We start from the raw sequence: 15,510 nt of genomic DNA on the forward strand, positions 1-15,510 counted from the left end.
GGATCGTACTTGAAACCTTTTGGTATATGGGACGGAGCTCCAACAGAGCCACATGGTCAAGGCTGAAACTTAATCTTTTAAGAGTGTTTTTCAAGTTAGGTTAATTTAGCACCTCTTCTAAGACCTTAGGGTTTCTATCCTTATCATGGATGACACTGAGGCCCTAACTAATTATATAAGAGTTAAATTTTTTCCCACTCAAAAAAATAAACTATAAGAATCCTTTAATTAAAAGCCAGTCCTTATTTACTCTAAGACATATAGATGTTCTTCAAATCAACTTTTTCACTAAGCTGGAGCACTTGGTTTCGTCTATAAAAATGTAGTGACTGGTATCCACAGCATGCCGAGAACTTGGCTAGGAGCCATCACTAACTGCCAGGAACTTCTACTCACTTATAGCTGGTCAGTTGTGTTTCTACAAGTCTCACTATGCCAGCTGTACCTCTTCTGTAATGAAGTAACTTAATTAACTATTATATTAACTAATGAAATGAGTATGATGAGAGTTCTTATTTTTGTAAAAACCAGGTTAAACACTTTAGAAAGAGTTCACAGGCAGTCCCACTACAGGGGGAAATCCGTGTACATATGTGATGTGGGCTACATAACCACAAGACTTGGAAAGGTGGGGGCAAATAACTAAAAAGTTTAGGAACCTGCATTCATTGTTCCTCAATTCACTACAGAGACCCCAAGTGGCAACTATAGAGGATGGATTATGGGTCTGATCAACGTAAGAATGATAAAGTGAACGCTAGCAGAATATACACAAAGAGAAGACCTTGGTCCAACATCAAGATTGGTGACTCAGTGCTCTCTTCGGCAGCACATATACTAAAATTGGAACAACACAGAGAAGATTAGCACAGCCCTTGCACAAAGATGGCACGCAAATTCGCGAAGTGTTCCACATTAAAAATAAAAAGACTGGTAATTGAATGTTTATATACTTTAAATTAAAATTAAAAATTAAGATATATAATTTATGATTACCAACTTTTTAGAAAACAAACTATCACATCGTAAGAAAATAAGGAAGTTTTTACTGTAATATATTCCGGTTGGGATCTGTTGTCAGGTACATGGCATGAAGCAAGGTTTTACTGAAAAGTCAATCCTGGAATGCCAAATTATTAGTTTACTATTTTTCTCATTTCTACACTGAATGATTTCTCAAAAAACAAGTCATAAAATGTTTTTATGAAAACATTCTCCAAATACAGGTAAATTTAAGTCCTGTCAAGTTCACAGAAATTTAAATTCTAAGAGTCATGTAAATTTTGTTTTAATTACCTGTATGTCCTCTGGGCTAGAGCTTCCGCACACACCTGCCAGGCATCAGGGGAGATTTTTAACTGCTCAAAATAGGCCAGGGCCTATAGGATTGAAAAGCAAAAATGCATTTGGAATGTCAATCTCAATGCCCCGTCAGCACTAAAAAATATTCTGAGTCACAAACCAATAATAACAAATCAGTGAATCTAAAGAAAAGTAGCTGAAATATTGAATTTGGGTTTCCGAATATGTGCCACTTAGTGATCATTCTAGAAAAAAGTTTAAATGAACAACAAAACTCATCAGTTAAATACTCAAACCTGTTTTGTTACAGCAAAGGCAACAATACAAAAATGCTCTTCAGACCTCACTTGATTAGGAGGCTCAAGAGAGAAAACATACAAGTGTTTGTCAAAAGCAATTAAAAATTATATAGAGTATTTTTCCTATTAATAGCAAATATGCTATTAAAGAGGTGATTATAAAAGACACACCGTATGCCATTTGGTCTACAATTAAACAGGAGACAATTTCATTCAACTATATCACATAAATTCCCTAAAATGTGAGATTAAAATCAGAGGAAAACTGCATGAATTTTGAGAAAGTACCCAAATAACTGAAAAGGTCAAAGCTTTATGAAACATGTTTTGCATCCCTCTATTCATGAATCTAGGGCCTTGTTCTAACAGCAAGTGTACTCTAGAATTAATGTAGCACCAAGTCCATATGCTCTCTACCAACCACATTGTTGGGAAAATGAGGAGTGACTTCTGCCACTCTTTTCCATATGCATGTTGCAAATGGCATCAATGACAGATGTAGGTTTCACATGACAATGGACAAATAGTAATCTCAACAACTTGTGAAAAGTATCTTAAACAGCCAAGAAATTTATACATAAACTAGAAATACTGCCAGATGATTTTTAAAAGAAGAATAGCTTAATGATTTTTAGAGAGGAAGGGAGCGAGAGAAACATTGATGTGAGAGTGCAACATCAATCGGCTGTCTCCTGCATGACCCCTATCGGGGAATAGAGCCTGCAACTGGGGCATGTGTCCTGACTGGGAATCAAACTGACAACCTTTTGGTACAAGGGATGACGCCCAACCAACTGAGTCACACTGGCCAAGGACACTGCTAGATGATTTTAAAGTAATTACATACTGTTACAAATCCTGAAATGAAGTAGCAGGAATATTAAGCTTTCTCAACCTGTGGGTTATGACCCCTTGGGGGTGGAACGACCCTTTCACAGGGGTTGCCTAAGACATAACAGTAGCAAAATTACAGTTATGAAGTAGCAACAAGAATAATTATATGGTTGGGGGTCACCACAACATGAGGAACTGTATTAAATGGTCATGGCATTAGGAAGGTTGAGAACCACTGTTTTTAAGGAACTAATTTCGATTGGTCAATATTTTTATTTATTTTTGTTAACTGAATTTATTGGGGTGACACTGGTTAATAAAATTATATAGGTTTCAAGCGTACAATCTATAATACATCATGTCAGTTAGTCAATATTTTTTAAAATGTGATAAAAGAAATGTATCAGTCTTGAATAGCAATTAAAAAAAGAAACAGAATAGAATATATCAGAGTATACCGCACTTAGCAAGAATAACTATGTTATGTAACTTGTTTTATAAAAATTTATACATATACATTTATGTATATACATACATACCGGGTCAAGATGTAAAATTATTTTTTCCTTTGGATTAGAGATTTAAAAAAAAGCAAAGAAGCCCTGCCTTATTTTCATTTTTTATCCTCACCCAAGGACATTTTTGCATTTATCTTCAGATAGAGCGGAGGGAGAGAAGGAAGAAGAGAGAGAGAGAAACATGGATGTGAGAGAGAGACACTGAGTGGCTGCCACCCACACGACCCCAAGCGGGGCTGGGGACAAACTGCAACCGTGGTACATGCCCTTATTGGGAACCGAACCCGGGACTCTCTGGTCTGCAGGCCGACGCTCTAACCACTGAGCCAAACCAGCCAGGCTGTTTTAGGTGATAGTTTCCTGTATTATGTAACTGTATGAATGAGGGAATGAGTTGTTATTCTTGGTCTCAGTGGCTGCTCCCACTAACAGAAAACAATGGTAAATGAAGGTGAGTAGATGATGATCACCAAGTATCTAAAGTATAAATAACAACTATCTTTAGAAAATAAGAATGCAGGAATCCAAACAGCTGCAAAAGAACCTAGCTCAGTTGTCTAATAATATTTCATGAAACCCAGGGTTTCCTTTACAAATATCTCAAGGGCCAGGGCAGGCGATAAGGTGGAAGTTAATCATGTATGTTGCATTACCATCTAATATTTGACTTACCAAAAAAAGAAGGGTAGGCAATTCAGCTGTTAGAATGGTTACTGACATACCCTTTTCTTTAAATAATAACAAGTTTTAAGCCAAAGATATTCTACTCACACACACAAAGTGATTCAACAGCTAGAAAGTTTTCAGTTTTTAACTTGTCTTTGCACTCTAAGTCCATGTTAATAGCATTAAAAAAATTTTTTTTCTGGCAATAACGGACAAGTTATCACATTGTTCTTCTATTTCATACTGTTTCTCTAATGGTCTATTATTTGTGAGTGGCAACAGACACAGTTCAGCTACTTTTACTGTCCATGTAGAAAACAGAGAACTACGACTCAGAATGTGGGTTGGCAGTCATTTATACTACCACCAAACTGAATTAAGTTCCCACTACTGAACACCAACATCAGGACTACCACACTTTTCCTTAAGATTCCTTCTTTTTCATCCTAATTGTTACTCAGGTTGGCTTAATGGGATATCGTATCAAGCCTGGACCACATATGCCTGTGATTGACAGAACCCATTTTTATTGCTGAAAAGTATAACTTCTATATTAAAAACACTAAACATTTATTGGTTTTACTTTTCTAAAAAGAAAATCATGGCATTAAAAAAAATCCATCAGATGGTGGAATTAAAAAAAAAAATCCAAAAAAACCCATAAAGGAATAACAGAAAACTAACAACTAAATACTCAAAAGGCTTTTAGTTACAATAACCATGCAATACCAAGCTAGAATAAAGGTAAAGATCTAGGATGTTTCAACTATGTAACTAAAGATTTGAAAGTGGGTAGTTTAAACTCCCATGAAAACAAATATCTGTCTATATACAGAAGGCATGGACTTTTTTTTTAAATCCTCACATGAGGACATTTTTTCATTTTTGTTCAAACAGAGTGGGAGGGGGAGAGAGAGAGACAGACAGAGACATCGATGTGAGAGGGACACATCGACTGGTTACCTCCCGCGTGGTCCCCACCAGGCCTGGGACCAACCGCAACCGAGGTATGTGCCCTTGACCAAAATTGAACCTACCATTCATCAGTCCGTGGGCCGACGCTCTAACCACTGAGCCAAACTGGCCAGGGCAAGACATGGACTTTTAATGTCTTTTGATGTCCTAACCAGCTGGCTAGGTATCTTGTAATTAGCTAGCTATTTAATTCTCAATTCTTATTACTTCCCTGTATCTGTAGTGCTGATCACTTATTTAACAGCAGAGGCATGCACATAGTGCTGTGTTATAAAGTACTAGAAATTTTTTTTACTACTTAAAAAAACTTCTTAGTCCTGGCAGGTGTGGCTCAGTTGGTTGAGCATCATCCCATGTACTGAGAAGTCGCGGATGTGTTTCTCTGTCAGGGCACATGCCCGAGGAGTTTCGGGCTTAATTCCCAGTGGGAGGAATGCAGAAAGCAGCTGATAGATGTCTCTCTCTCTCCTCCCTCCCTCTCTAAAAATCAATAAAAATATATGAAAAAGAGTTCTGCTTAAAAGCACAACTAAGAGTGTTGTAACATTTAGTGAGACTGTTAACCTCGATTAGCTCACTTATAAAAAATATTTTGCTATGAGAAGTAGAAAGAAGAAAATGCCTCTCTTCCTAGTTATCCCATACTTCAAACTGCCCACGTTTTTCCATTTAATTATAGGCTTGTTCTTTAGATTCTTCTTTTATCATCTAGCTATAGTCATAATTATAGATGTAGACTACATTATGTTTATGTTTACTCAAATATCCCAGCACTTCATACTGGATTCCTTGTCATGTGATCTCTCTAAGTAGCCCAAGACATAGCATTATCATAATTGCTCATTTACATGTCTGCTTGACTAAATAACAAGGATGTCAAATATCACTGATGCAAGGGTTAAACAACTTGTGTAGACTGAGCCATGAAATGGAAAAATAAAATATGCATGTCTGCTACTCTAGAAAGTCCCTTGAACAATCCTTTGCATTAGAACTTTTAGGTAAATATCAATAATGATTAATGTGACATAAAGATCTACCTTAAATCATGAGATTTTAATTTTTTTGCTGAGCCAACTAAACAGAAAATAATCATAACCTCACTGTTCTGTATTCAGAATATATTCAAACACCTCAAATTTTATTATCTGTATTCACTTCCATCCACATTAAAGCCTTAACATTGGATGTATTTTGTATTCAAGTCCTCTAATGTAACATGCTTTTAAAAATTAAGCCAACTTAACTTACCCTTTGTCTGAAGTCTGAATCAGCATTTGGATTTAGCCCTAAAAGAGCCTGTTCATCCATCCCTGCTGCTATACTTGGAGTTTTCTGATTACAACAGACGTGCCCTCTGATCCCACAGAAGAATCCACAAACATCTAGACACACACAAAAAAGTGGAAAGAATACTTGATAAAACAGATGCTTATCCAGAATATAATAACAAGTAGATAACATTATGCAAAGAAGTTTAAGTGTTAAAAAAAGCTTCTTTTGAAACTATCCAAATTACAACTAAAGGAGCCCAGTCTCAGAAAAATTAGTCTGCTACATATTCCACAAATGTCTAATTTCTAAAAATCTGAAGTATGCCACTAAGGGTCTCATTTTTAAAAAAATATTTTCAAGATCATCAATAAAGTATAGAAAGAAATTATTTCCTACTTTAAATAGAAGCATCTAATTTATGAAATGTTGTTATGCACTATCTCCAGCACATACTTAAAAATGCAATTCTGCAACTATATGAAAAACACAAAAATCCAGACTTTATTATGCTAATTTAATAATTTGCCTACTTCCATTTATCAATATTATAAACTTAAAAAATAAAATTAGAATGCCTGGCTAAGTAGTGACCTAAGAGTTCAATATCCTTATTGGAGTGTCTACAAGTACTACAAGAGAAGTCAAATAAAAAGAGGAAGGACTAGGAGAGTGAAAAACCAATAATTTAGCGTTTGAACAATGAGCTAGCTCCTTGTTACAGATTCCTGCTCTTCCCAGCCAATTCTAGAAATGTATTTTTAAAAGTATTTTAAAAATATCCTCACCTGAGAATATTTTTTTCCATTGATTTTTAGAGAGTGGAAGGGATGGAAGGAGGGAGAGAGAGTAAAAAAGAAAACGTCAGTGTGAGAGACACATGGTTGGTTGTCTCTTATACGAGCCCTGACCACAGCGGGGATCGAACCTTCAACCCAGGTACATGACTTTAATCGGGAATCGAACAGAGACCCTTGGACCTGCCTGAATCAAGTGAAAGTCAGGCTATGTGCTGAGATCTGGGCCCTTTTCCTTAGGTTACTATTATAGTTGCAGACTACAAGGCAGCTCCCCATGGCCCTCAAGATTAAGACCCAAACACTTGTGAATGATCCCTCACCAATTGGCACCCCAACCCCAAAAGGTCAGTGATATTCTGCCTTTCATCTTTGCACACACTCCTCTTTTCTTGTTACTTGGTTAACCCTGCCTGTCCTTCAGAATTCAGCTTAGAATCACCTCTTTCAAGGTTTCTTTGACCCCTGTTGTCTAACTCTCCCAAACTGGATGAGATGCTCCTCCTAAATGCTGACAGTCACTGCCTCCTTACTACTTTTCTCTCATTAACCTTAAAGGGCAAGGACTATCTGGAATACTCATCACTATATCCCAAGGATACAATAGAATATAGGTTTTATATTTGGAAAAACCTGGATTTGTACTCCAATCTTGTTATTTTCAAACTGGGGCCATGTGAACAGCCATCAAACATGAGAGAGCCCTTTCTACAAAATAGAAAAAAGTGCAACTGCCTTATAAAGTTGTAAAGACTTCAATGAGGTAAGGTATGTAAAGCATGCCTGGAACATAGTGGGCCCTCAACAGGTCATTTACAATTCAGAGCCAGGTACATGGGGGATGGGAACTGCTTGGAGAATTCTAGATTCATCGTATCATACTAGTAAACTAGCATTTTGAAGAGATGGGAAAATGAAAAGGCAGTGGTTCTCCCTCGTCCACCAAAAATGACAAGAAAATTTGATAATTCCCTCGAAAAATGCACACAGAACTATAAAAGACAAAATGATTTTCTAGAAATCCCAGTTTGAGAAGTCCTATAAAAGATTCCTTGAATTTGGCATGGCTTTAGGGAAAACTGCTCAAGCTTGGTCAAGCCACTTTGATTTTACCAAGGGAAGCAGCAATGGTCCTAAGATAAAACCTGGCAAATAAAACTACCTAAGGAAACATAAACTTGTTACAGTTGTCAGTACTCAAAGAATCCTTTTTAAAGATTACACTTGGCTAATAATCAATATGCAATGGAACATGGTAAATTACCTATTGTGTGCAAACATCTGAAAATTTACAACCTGTGCGAAAGGTTATAATTTTCCCGTAAAAGGTTGTGCATGAACACATGTTCTAACATGGCACGGCCCTGCAGATTTAAACATTTGTTACCATGCAATAAAAACTTCAATTACGCGTCTAGCAAATGTTCGGGAGAAAGGCGAGCAACATAGTTAAAATACTAAGCCCTAACTTTTCCTGGATAGCCATTTAATCAAGAATCAAACAATATGGAAATAGTCTTCCACGTCCACTGAAGACTGTTTAAGACCAACACTGAATCTTTCCAGCTTTACCACCACGCTGACAAGTCGCTTTAATAAAACGTAACTTCCCCTAGTAAAAACTAATTAGCACTTTCAAAAAGTACTCCTATTTTTTTTCTTCTGGTTACAGGAAACATCACTCCTGCAGAATTGTGAGGAAGGGACGAGAAGAAATGGCGTGTCCGTGCTGGCAAATTACTACACAGAAATAACACTTTTCTCTCTTTCTGTCCTGGGGTGGGGGGCGATCACGTTTAAGTCTCTGCAGGTGAGACACGCTTTAACTATTCAAATAGGCTTGGTCACTTTTATTAAACTGGGGGGGCCACTAGCGATGCCGACCCTCCTTAGCCCCTTCTTCCCCCCGGATCCTCCCCTAAAGGAAGCCTCGTGGCAATTTGGGTGATGAAACACCCGGCAACGGGCGGCCACGCACTCGGGACGCGCTCTGCGGCGGCCACAGCTAGTACCCACCCCCACCCAGTCCGCCCAGCCTCCGGGCGCACCGCCAAGGAGGGCCCCTGGCCCGCACCCCTCCCCAGCTGGGGGCTCCCCGGGCCAGTCCACAGCCAAGTTCCACGCAGCGTCGCGCGGACCGAGCTGGGTCCCAGTCCTTCCGCCCCCAAACCCCAAGTCACCTTCCCTATCACTCCATCCCGCCTCCCCGCCTGTCCTCCCGAGGGCCGGTCAGCGAAACGGAGCGGTGCCGCACGCAGGGAGCGGGGAGAGCGGCCCTCGTCCTCGCCGTCGTTCTCCGCCACGGCCGCAGCGCTAACGCCGGAGACGGAGCTGGCCGGGGCCAAGCGCCTCTCGCCGCTCCGCGTCCCCTGGCGCCTTCTCTTGCGTGGCGCGGGACCGGCACGCTAGCAAAAGCAGGCGGGCGGGGTCGGCGCCCCAGGAAGGGAAAGAGTGCGAGGGCCCGGCTAACAACAACGCCGCCGCCGCCGCTGAGTCAGCTCGACGCGCGTTCCCCGAGTCGGTGCCGCGCGGGCCAGGACCAGCAGCCTTATGGAGGGCGGACCGCAGCCCGCGGGCCGGGGCGGGAGCCTACAACTCCCAGCATGCAACGTACAGGCGGTGCTTCCGGGCGACCGAGCGCACACGCTCTCCCCGGCCTGGTCTGGAGGCGTGGTCGCCGTGGCCCGTGGTGCATGCCGGGATGAGGCGTCCGGCCTGAAGCTCTCCCGCGGTGCTGATTCCCGTTCTTTCTGCTCCAGTTCAGACCGCGTGTCGCGTTCGCTCAGTGCGTTCTGTTAAGGGGTCTTCGTCACATAGTTGGTAGATCAGAGTACTGAGATTCAGAAGTCGTGGTCCAAGCCACGTGTGAGTCCGCTGTTTAATTGCTCTTCTGTGGCCCCACATGCTACTCCGATGAGCGCTGAGAAAGTTTAAATATCCTTTAAACATAATAATTTGTCATTCATGAAAAGGAGAGCATTCTTAGGAAGTCCGGCTCGTAGGTTCCTTCTTTGATACTGTTACTTGGCTTATTCATTCACAGATTTATTAATTTATTAATAAACATCAAGGCGGTATAGGCTGAAGCTGCATAGGTTTGTATCCCAGCCCTCTTGTTCACTAGTTGTTGACCTCGGTTTCAGGTGTGTTGCATAATCTCTTACTAATATGTAAAATGGGGATGATTCAGGTATTGACCTCAAAGGATTGCTGTGAGGATTGAGTTAATACAGGTGTTTGCCACACAATAACTGCTTGATATTTAAGTTTCATTGTTGGTTATTCTATACTACCGACTACAGACTCGGTTGCAATCACTGGGACTATAGTGAAGAAGAAACAAAATTTGGAAAGGGGGAATGGGAAGAGAAGTGGAATAAAATTAATGTAACAATTTAACAGCTACTTTTTAGTAACCCACCATGTACAAGACACTGCACCAGGCATCTGGTATATAAAGTACCTTTAATAGTTTCTGCATCAGTTTGTAATTTACTTACTCAGAATGTCAGGCTAGGATGTCTGTCCCCATTTTAGTGTATCCCCAGAGTCTAGTACAGTGCCAGCCTGTAGTTACAACTCAGTAAGTGAATACTTGCATGGATTCTTACTTACACTAGCTATGTAGGTCAGCTGTGGACTGGAAGCCCAGTACTAATCCTGGTCTGAGTGACTCCAAAGTCTTTAATAAGGTCAATATATTGCACTGTCTCATCCTAAAGAACATCAAAACACAGGGTATTATATTGTTACTGTCTTTATTTGCTCTTTTCATTTGTACATTCACTTTGTTAAATATATGATGCTTATATCAACAGCTTATTTACGTTTTATCTGGTAACAATGCTTTATGGTAGTTCAAATACGTAGGATTATAAAAATTTCAATTTGGTAAACTCACATTATTCCAGAACAAATAAGGAAGCATGTGAAATTCAACTGAAGATTACCTGAAAGGGATATTCAGTTTGACCATTCATATTCATGAGGGCATTTTGCAATCTCAGACTAATATAAAATGCCAAGTATTAAAAATGTTGACAAATAACATTGTCATTATTTTAACTTAAAGCATATATGCTTACATATAGCAATATTTTTATGTATTAATTGTCAACACTTTTGAGCATTTATTATGTACCAGAAATAGTTCTAAGTATTCAGACATTAATCCTCACAACAACTCTATGAGGTAGGTATTATCATTATTCTCATTTTATAGATGAGGAAACTGAAGTGCATAAAAGTTAGGTAGAGCTGGGATTTGACAAACTGCAATTTGAAGCAAACATAGTCAGTGGGAAAGATCTATGGAAGGAGCTAGGGCTTATGGAAGTTATCACACTCTATATAATTGCTAGAACCCTACAGGAAGAGTTCTATGGTTGTAACTTCCCCTTCCCTTTTCTTCCTTTTCCTTCTGTAAATAACCCACCAACTTAGCAAACAGGTCAAGTATTCTTGTCATATCTGCATGCACTGGGTTAAAACCCACCCTCCCCCAATAAATCCTTTTTGGTGATGAAACACCTAGTCAGTATATTAATTTTCAGTCAACAGATTCAAACCTATAGTCTGACTCTAGAGTCTGTACTCCTCACCTCTGTCTCTCATATGAAGGTCAATTAAAGATGACGACATTGTAGAACTATAGCACTGGGTCAGTTCTTCTTCTTCCTATAAATAAGATGAGGTCTCTTTCTTACAACAATAAAATTTTGTTCTTGTTCCATGTATTCCCTTTCTTTCAGTTCCCACAGTACTTGAAATTATTATGATAGATAACATATGTTATGGTTTACAGTATGCCTTCAGATACCTTTTCTAATTTGTTCCTCTTAACCTTGTAGGGATGGAGCAGGTATTAACATTATCATCATCATCATTTTATCCAAAGTAGATGTATATTAAGTAATGTATCCTAAGTCACATAGCTAGTAAGTGGTGGGCTAGAACTCGTGGCTCTAGATGTAACCCAAAATTTATTTTATACTGTAATAAAGAATAAAAAGCATTTATTTGAGCAAAAGGAACTATAGCCCTGGTGACAGTGATTCAAGGCGTAACCTAAATTGTGTTCTGCGGAGACAAAGGGGAGGTTGTCTTTTATAGAGAAAGTTCCCACCAGGTTCCCAGTTAGGTCCATATTATATAAATGAGATACCCAAATTTGTACACTTCTGATTGGTCCAAATTGCACAGACATGATTGGTCAGCAGTATGTTTCCTGCTTTGTCTATAGAGAAGTTATAATTGAGGGGACAGGTCTTAGTCCATTGGCCAAAAGACAAAGCCAGGAACTCGCTTATAATTGTTGATTCAATCTGTGTAAATGAACAGGAAGCCTAGAGTTCAATCTGACATTCTTCCCAGTATACAGAGTATGTGAGAAGCACTTGTCAGCAAATTGCCACGAGGCTGTTATCATTTATAAAATTTGGGCCCTCAGTTGACTTTGGGGAGTCTATCTCAGTGGATGAATTCCTTCTCAGGGTTCAAATAAAATAAATCTTTCTTTTCGGGGACCACATTCCTCCTTGAAATTCTCTCCTCTCTTAACTTTTGATGCTATGTTATCCTCAAACTCCTTTGCGAGCAAAAAAATGACCATTCTTCTTTGTTTTCTTCACTGCACTCCTTTTGCTCTCTTAACATGTCTTCCCCATAGCTGTGTAGGGGAGCAGAATTTGTTACCCCAAAATATGTATCTTGGTCATAAGGATTATTTTAAGCTAGTTATTTTTAAGAATCAGCAGACCCTGGGGAAGCTCTGAAAACCAAGCAGAGGTTACTCTTTTTAAAGGACGCATACATATATAGGGGAAATCTCCATTTGTAAGGGTGAACCAGGAAGGGGGATGACTCAATTTCTAGCCTCTTACTAATGGAGAAAGCAACATTTATATCTATATAACCTTATTCTTATTTATTGTGCTTTTCCTAACCTCCCATAACTGATTCTCCCCACCCTCTGCATCTTTTTTTCTTTAGCTGAGGATATTTAAGGTGGTAACTTCCACCATTTTGGTGTTTTCTTGGCTTTCTCCCATGTATACAGGAAGTCTACATGTTATTAAAGTTTTGTTTTATTTTCTTCTGTTCATATCTCATGTCAATGTAATTCTTAGACCACTTAGAAAAACTGAGAGGGGAAACAAGGGGAAATTTTTTCCCTCTCCTACAGCTGCCTTCTGAATTTGTTTTCTGTACTCACTCAGTAATTATCTATTTTTACAGTTTCAACATTCAGTTCTATGAATATGACCTCCCATTTTCTATCACTGGTTCTAATATTTTGTACTCCCAATTTGTATTACCAGACTATTGTAAAACCAGCACTAGGGTTCTTGGGTTCCCCAAGATAAAAATCAAGAGAAAATCCCAGAGAAATTTCCAGATGGTTGTATTAAGCTTATGCTCTAGCACAAGGGAAGTGGCACAGAGGAAGGGGAGGTCCTCTGCACTGGCCCGGCAGCTGGATCTGCCTGGCTGTTTTTATAAACTGGGGGTGAAACAGGCATGCTTGAAAATGTGGGCTTTTTGAAAAGGCGGGCTTCTGGCCGGTGTGGCTCAGTGGTTGAACATCGACCCATGTACCAGGAGGTCGCCGGTTTGATTCCCAGTCAGGGCACATGCCCAGGTTGTGGGCCAAATTCCCAGTGCGGGGCATGCAGGAGGCGGCCAGTCGATGTTCTCTCTCATCGATGTTTCTATCTCTCCTCCCTTCCTCTCTCTCTAAAATCAATAAAGGGAAAAAAAAAAGAAAAAGAGAAAAGGCGGGTTTATGAAGGGTCCCAGGGAGTGGAATTTTGTGTCGGGGTGGGGTTACTTCCTCCATCTGTCTGGGTGTTTGGCAACTATCTCTGCACCTTCTCTGTGGGAGCAAGATGGTGATGTTGCTCATTACCACTACCCCGGGAAGGTCGTATAGTGGCCAAGCTTTGATGAACTGTGCAAGTAGGTCAGTAGTTTAAGCAGGTAGTTCGAAGGGAGATAAAATCAGCCACCTCTGCCTTTTTGAGTAGAAAGTGGTGACATTTTTTGTGGTCAGTTTATCACCAGCTGGTCTTGGCTTCCCAGCCCCCATTCCCAGGCCCAAGTCCATATACTGTCTCATTATCATATCTATCTTTTCTGTTCCTTTTCTTACTTCTATCTTAGATTAGACCTTCAAAACTTCTCTCCTGGATATAATGAAGCAGCTTCATTGAAATAAATTTATCCATTACTCCACATAGTACTTTCATAATCAGAAAAAAACATGTAAAAAACTGACTAGAGCCCTGGCCGGTTTGGCTCAGCGGTTAGAGCGTCAGCCTGCGGTCCTGAGAGACCCAGGTTCGGTTCCCGCTAAGGTCGTGTACCTCGGTTGCAGTTTGTCCCCGGCCCTGGTCGGTTGTGTGGGTGGCAGCCACTCGATGTGTTCCTTTCACATCGATGTTTCTCTCTCTCTCTCTCTCTCTCTCTCTCTCTCTCTCTCTCTCTCTCGGTTCCTCTCTCTCCCTCCCACTCTACCTGAACAAAAATGGAAAAATGTCCTCGGGTGAGGATTAAAAAAAAAAAAAACTGACTAGAGCCCTGGCCAGTTTTGCTCAGTGGTTAGAGAGTTGGCCTGCAGACCGGAGAGTCCCGGGTTTGGTTCCGGCTAAGGGCATGTGCCTTGGTTGCAGTTTGTCCCTGGCCCTGGTGGGGGTTGTGTGGGTGGCAACCACTCGGTATGTCTCTCTCACATCGATGTTTCTCTCTCCCCCCCTCCCACTCTATCTGAAAATAAATGCAAAAATGTCCTCGGGTGAGGATTAAAAAAACAAAACCAAAAAAACTGACTAGAGCCCTGGCTAGTTTGGCTCAGTGGTTCGAGTGTCGGTCCGTGGACCAGAGAGACCTGGGTTTGGTTCCCGCTAAGGGCACGTACCTTGGTTGCAGTTTGTCCACGGCCCCAGTTGGGGTCGTGTAGGTGGTGACCAGCTGATGTGTCTCTCACATTGATGTTTCTCTCTCTCTCTTCTTCCCTCTCTCCCTCCCACTCTATTTGAAGATAAATAAAAAATGTCCTCAGGTGAGGATAGGAAAAAAACCAAAAAACTGACTAGACAACCTGCTGAGTGGGAGGAGATATTCACAAATGATCTATCTGATAAGGGGTTAATATCCAAAATATATAAGGAACTCATACAACTTAACAACAAAAAATAAAAAATCCAATTAAAAACTGGGCAGAGGACCTGAATAGACATTTCACTGAAGAGGACATACAGATGGACATCAGGGAAATGCAAATTAAAACCACAATAAGATATCACCTCACACCTGTCAGTATGGCTATCATAAAAAAAAAAAAATCAACAAATAACAAGTGCTGCTAAGGATATGGTGAAAAGGGAACCCTTATGCACTGCTGCTGGGATTGTGAATTAGTGCAGCCATTATGGAAAACAGTATGAAGATTCCTCAAAAAATTAAAAATAGAGCTGCCATATGACTGAAGAAAACAAAAACATTAATTCAAAAAGATACAAAAATGAACACTTCTGTTCATTGCAGCATTATTTACAACAGCCAGGATATGGAAGCAACCTAGGTGTCTCTCAGTAGATTAATGGATAAAGATGTGCATGTGAGCATGGACACACACACACACACACACACATACACACACACAGACTAGACTATTACTCGGAAATAAAAAAGAATAAAATCTTGCCATTTGTGACAACATAGGTGCACCTAGAGAACATTATGGTAAGGGAAATAAATCAGATAAAGAGAGACAAATACCATATGATTTCACTTATATGTGGAATCTAAAAAAAAAAGACAAATGAATAAACAAAACAAAAGTGAAAC

At 40.0% G+C, this 15,510-nt stretch overlaps 1 protein-coding gene and 1 non-coding gene across 5 annotated transcripts in view; one reads left to right on the plus strand and one right to left on the minus strand.

The window, feature by feature from the left end:
- The window catches only part of XPOT (exportin for tRNA), a 35,604-nt gene extending 26,435 nt beyond the window's left edge, over positions 1-9,169 (minus strand). For 3 of the 4 annotated variants that reach the window (XM_036252045.1, XM_036252042.1, XM_036252043.1), the window contains exons 1-3: positions 8,844-9,169; positions 5,846-5,979; positions 1,297-1,379 (exon numbers count right to left, since the gene is read on the minus strand). In XM_036252045.1, the coding sequence (XP_036107938.1) occupies positions 1,297-1,379; positions 5,846-5,905 (143 nt within the window). In that variant the 5' untranslated portion in view covers positions 5,906-5,979; positions 8,844-9,169. Of the gene's footprint in view, positions 1-1,296; positions 1,380-5,845; positions 5,980-8,843 lie in introns of those variants that run through there. The other variant, XM_036252044.1, reaches the window with a different exon arrangement.
- LOC118624782 lies at positions 814-920 on the plus strand. The gene has a single exon (XR_004958454.1). It is a non-coding gene; the product is annotated as a U6 spliceosomal RNA (small nuclear RNA).
- Positions 9,170-15,510: the final 6,341 nt, after the last annotated feature.

This window comes from Molossus molossus, unplaced genomic scaffold (assembly GCF_014108415.1).
Source record: "Molossus molossus isolate mMolMol1 unplaced genomic scaffold, mMolMol1.p scaffold_m16_p_10, whole genome shotgun sequence".
NCBI classification, from domain to species: Eukaryota; Metazoa; Chordata; class Mammalia; order Chiroptera; family Molossidae; genus Molossus; species Molossus molossus.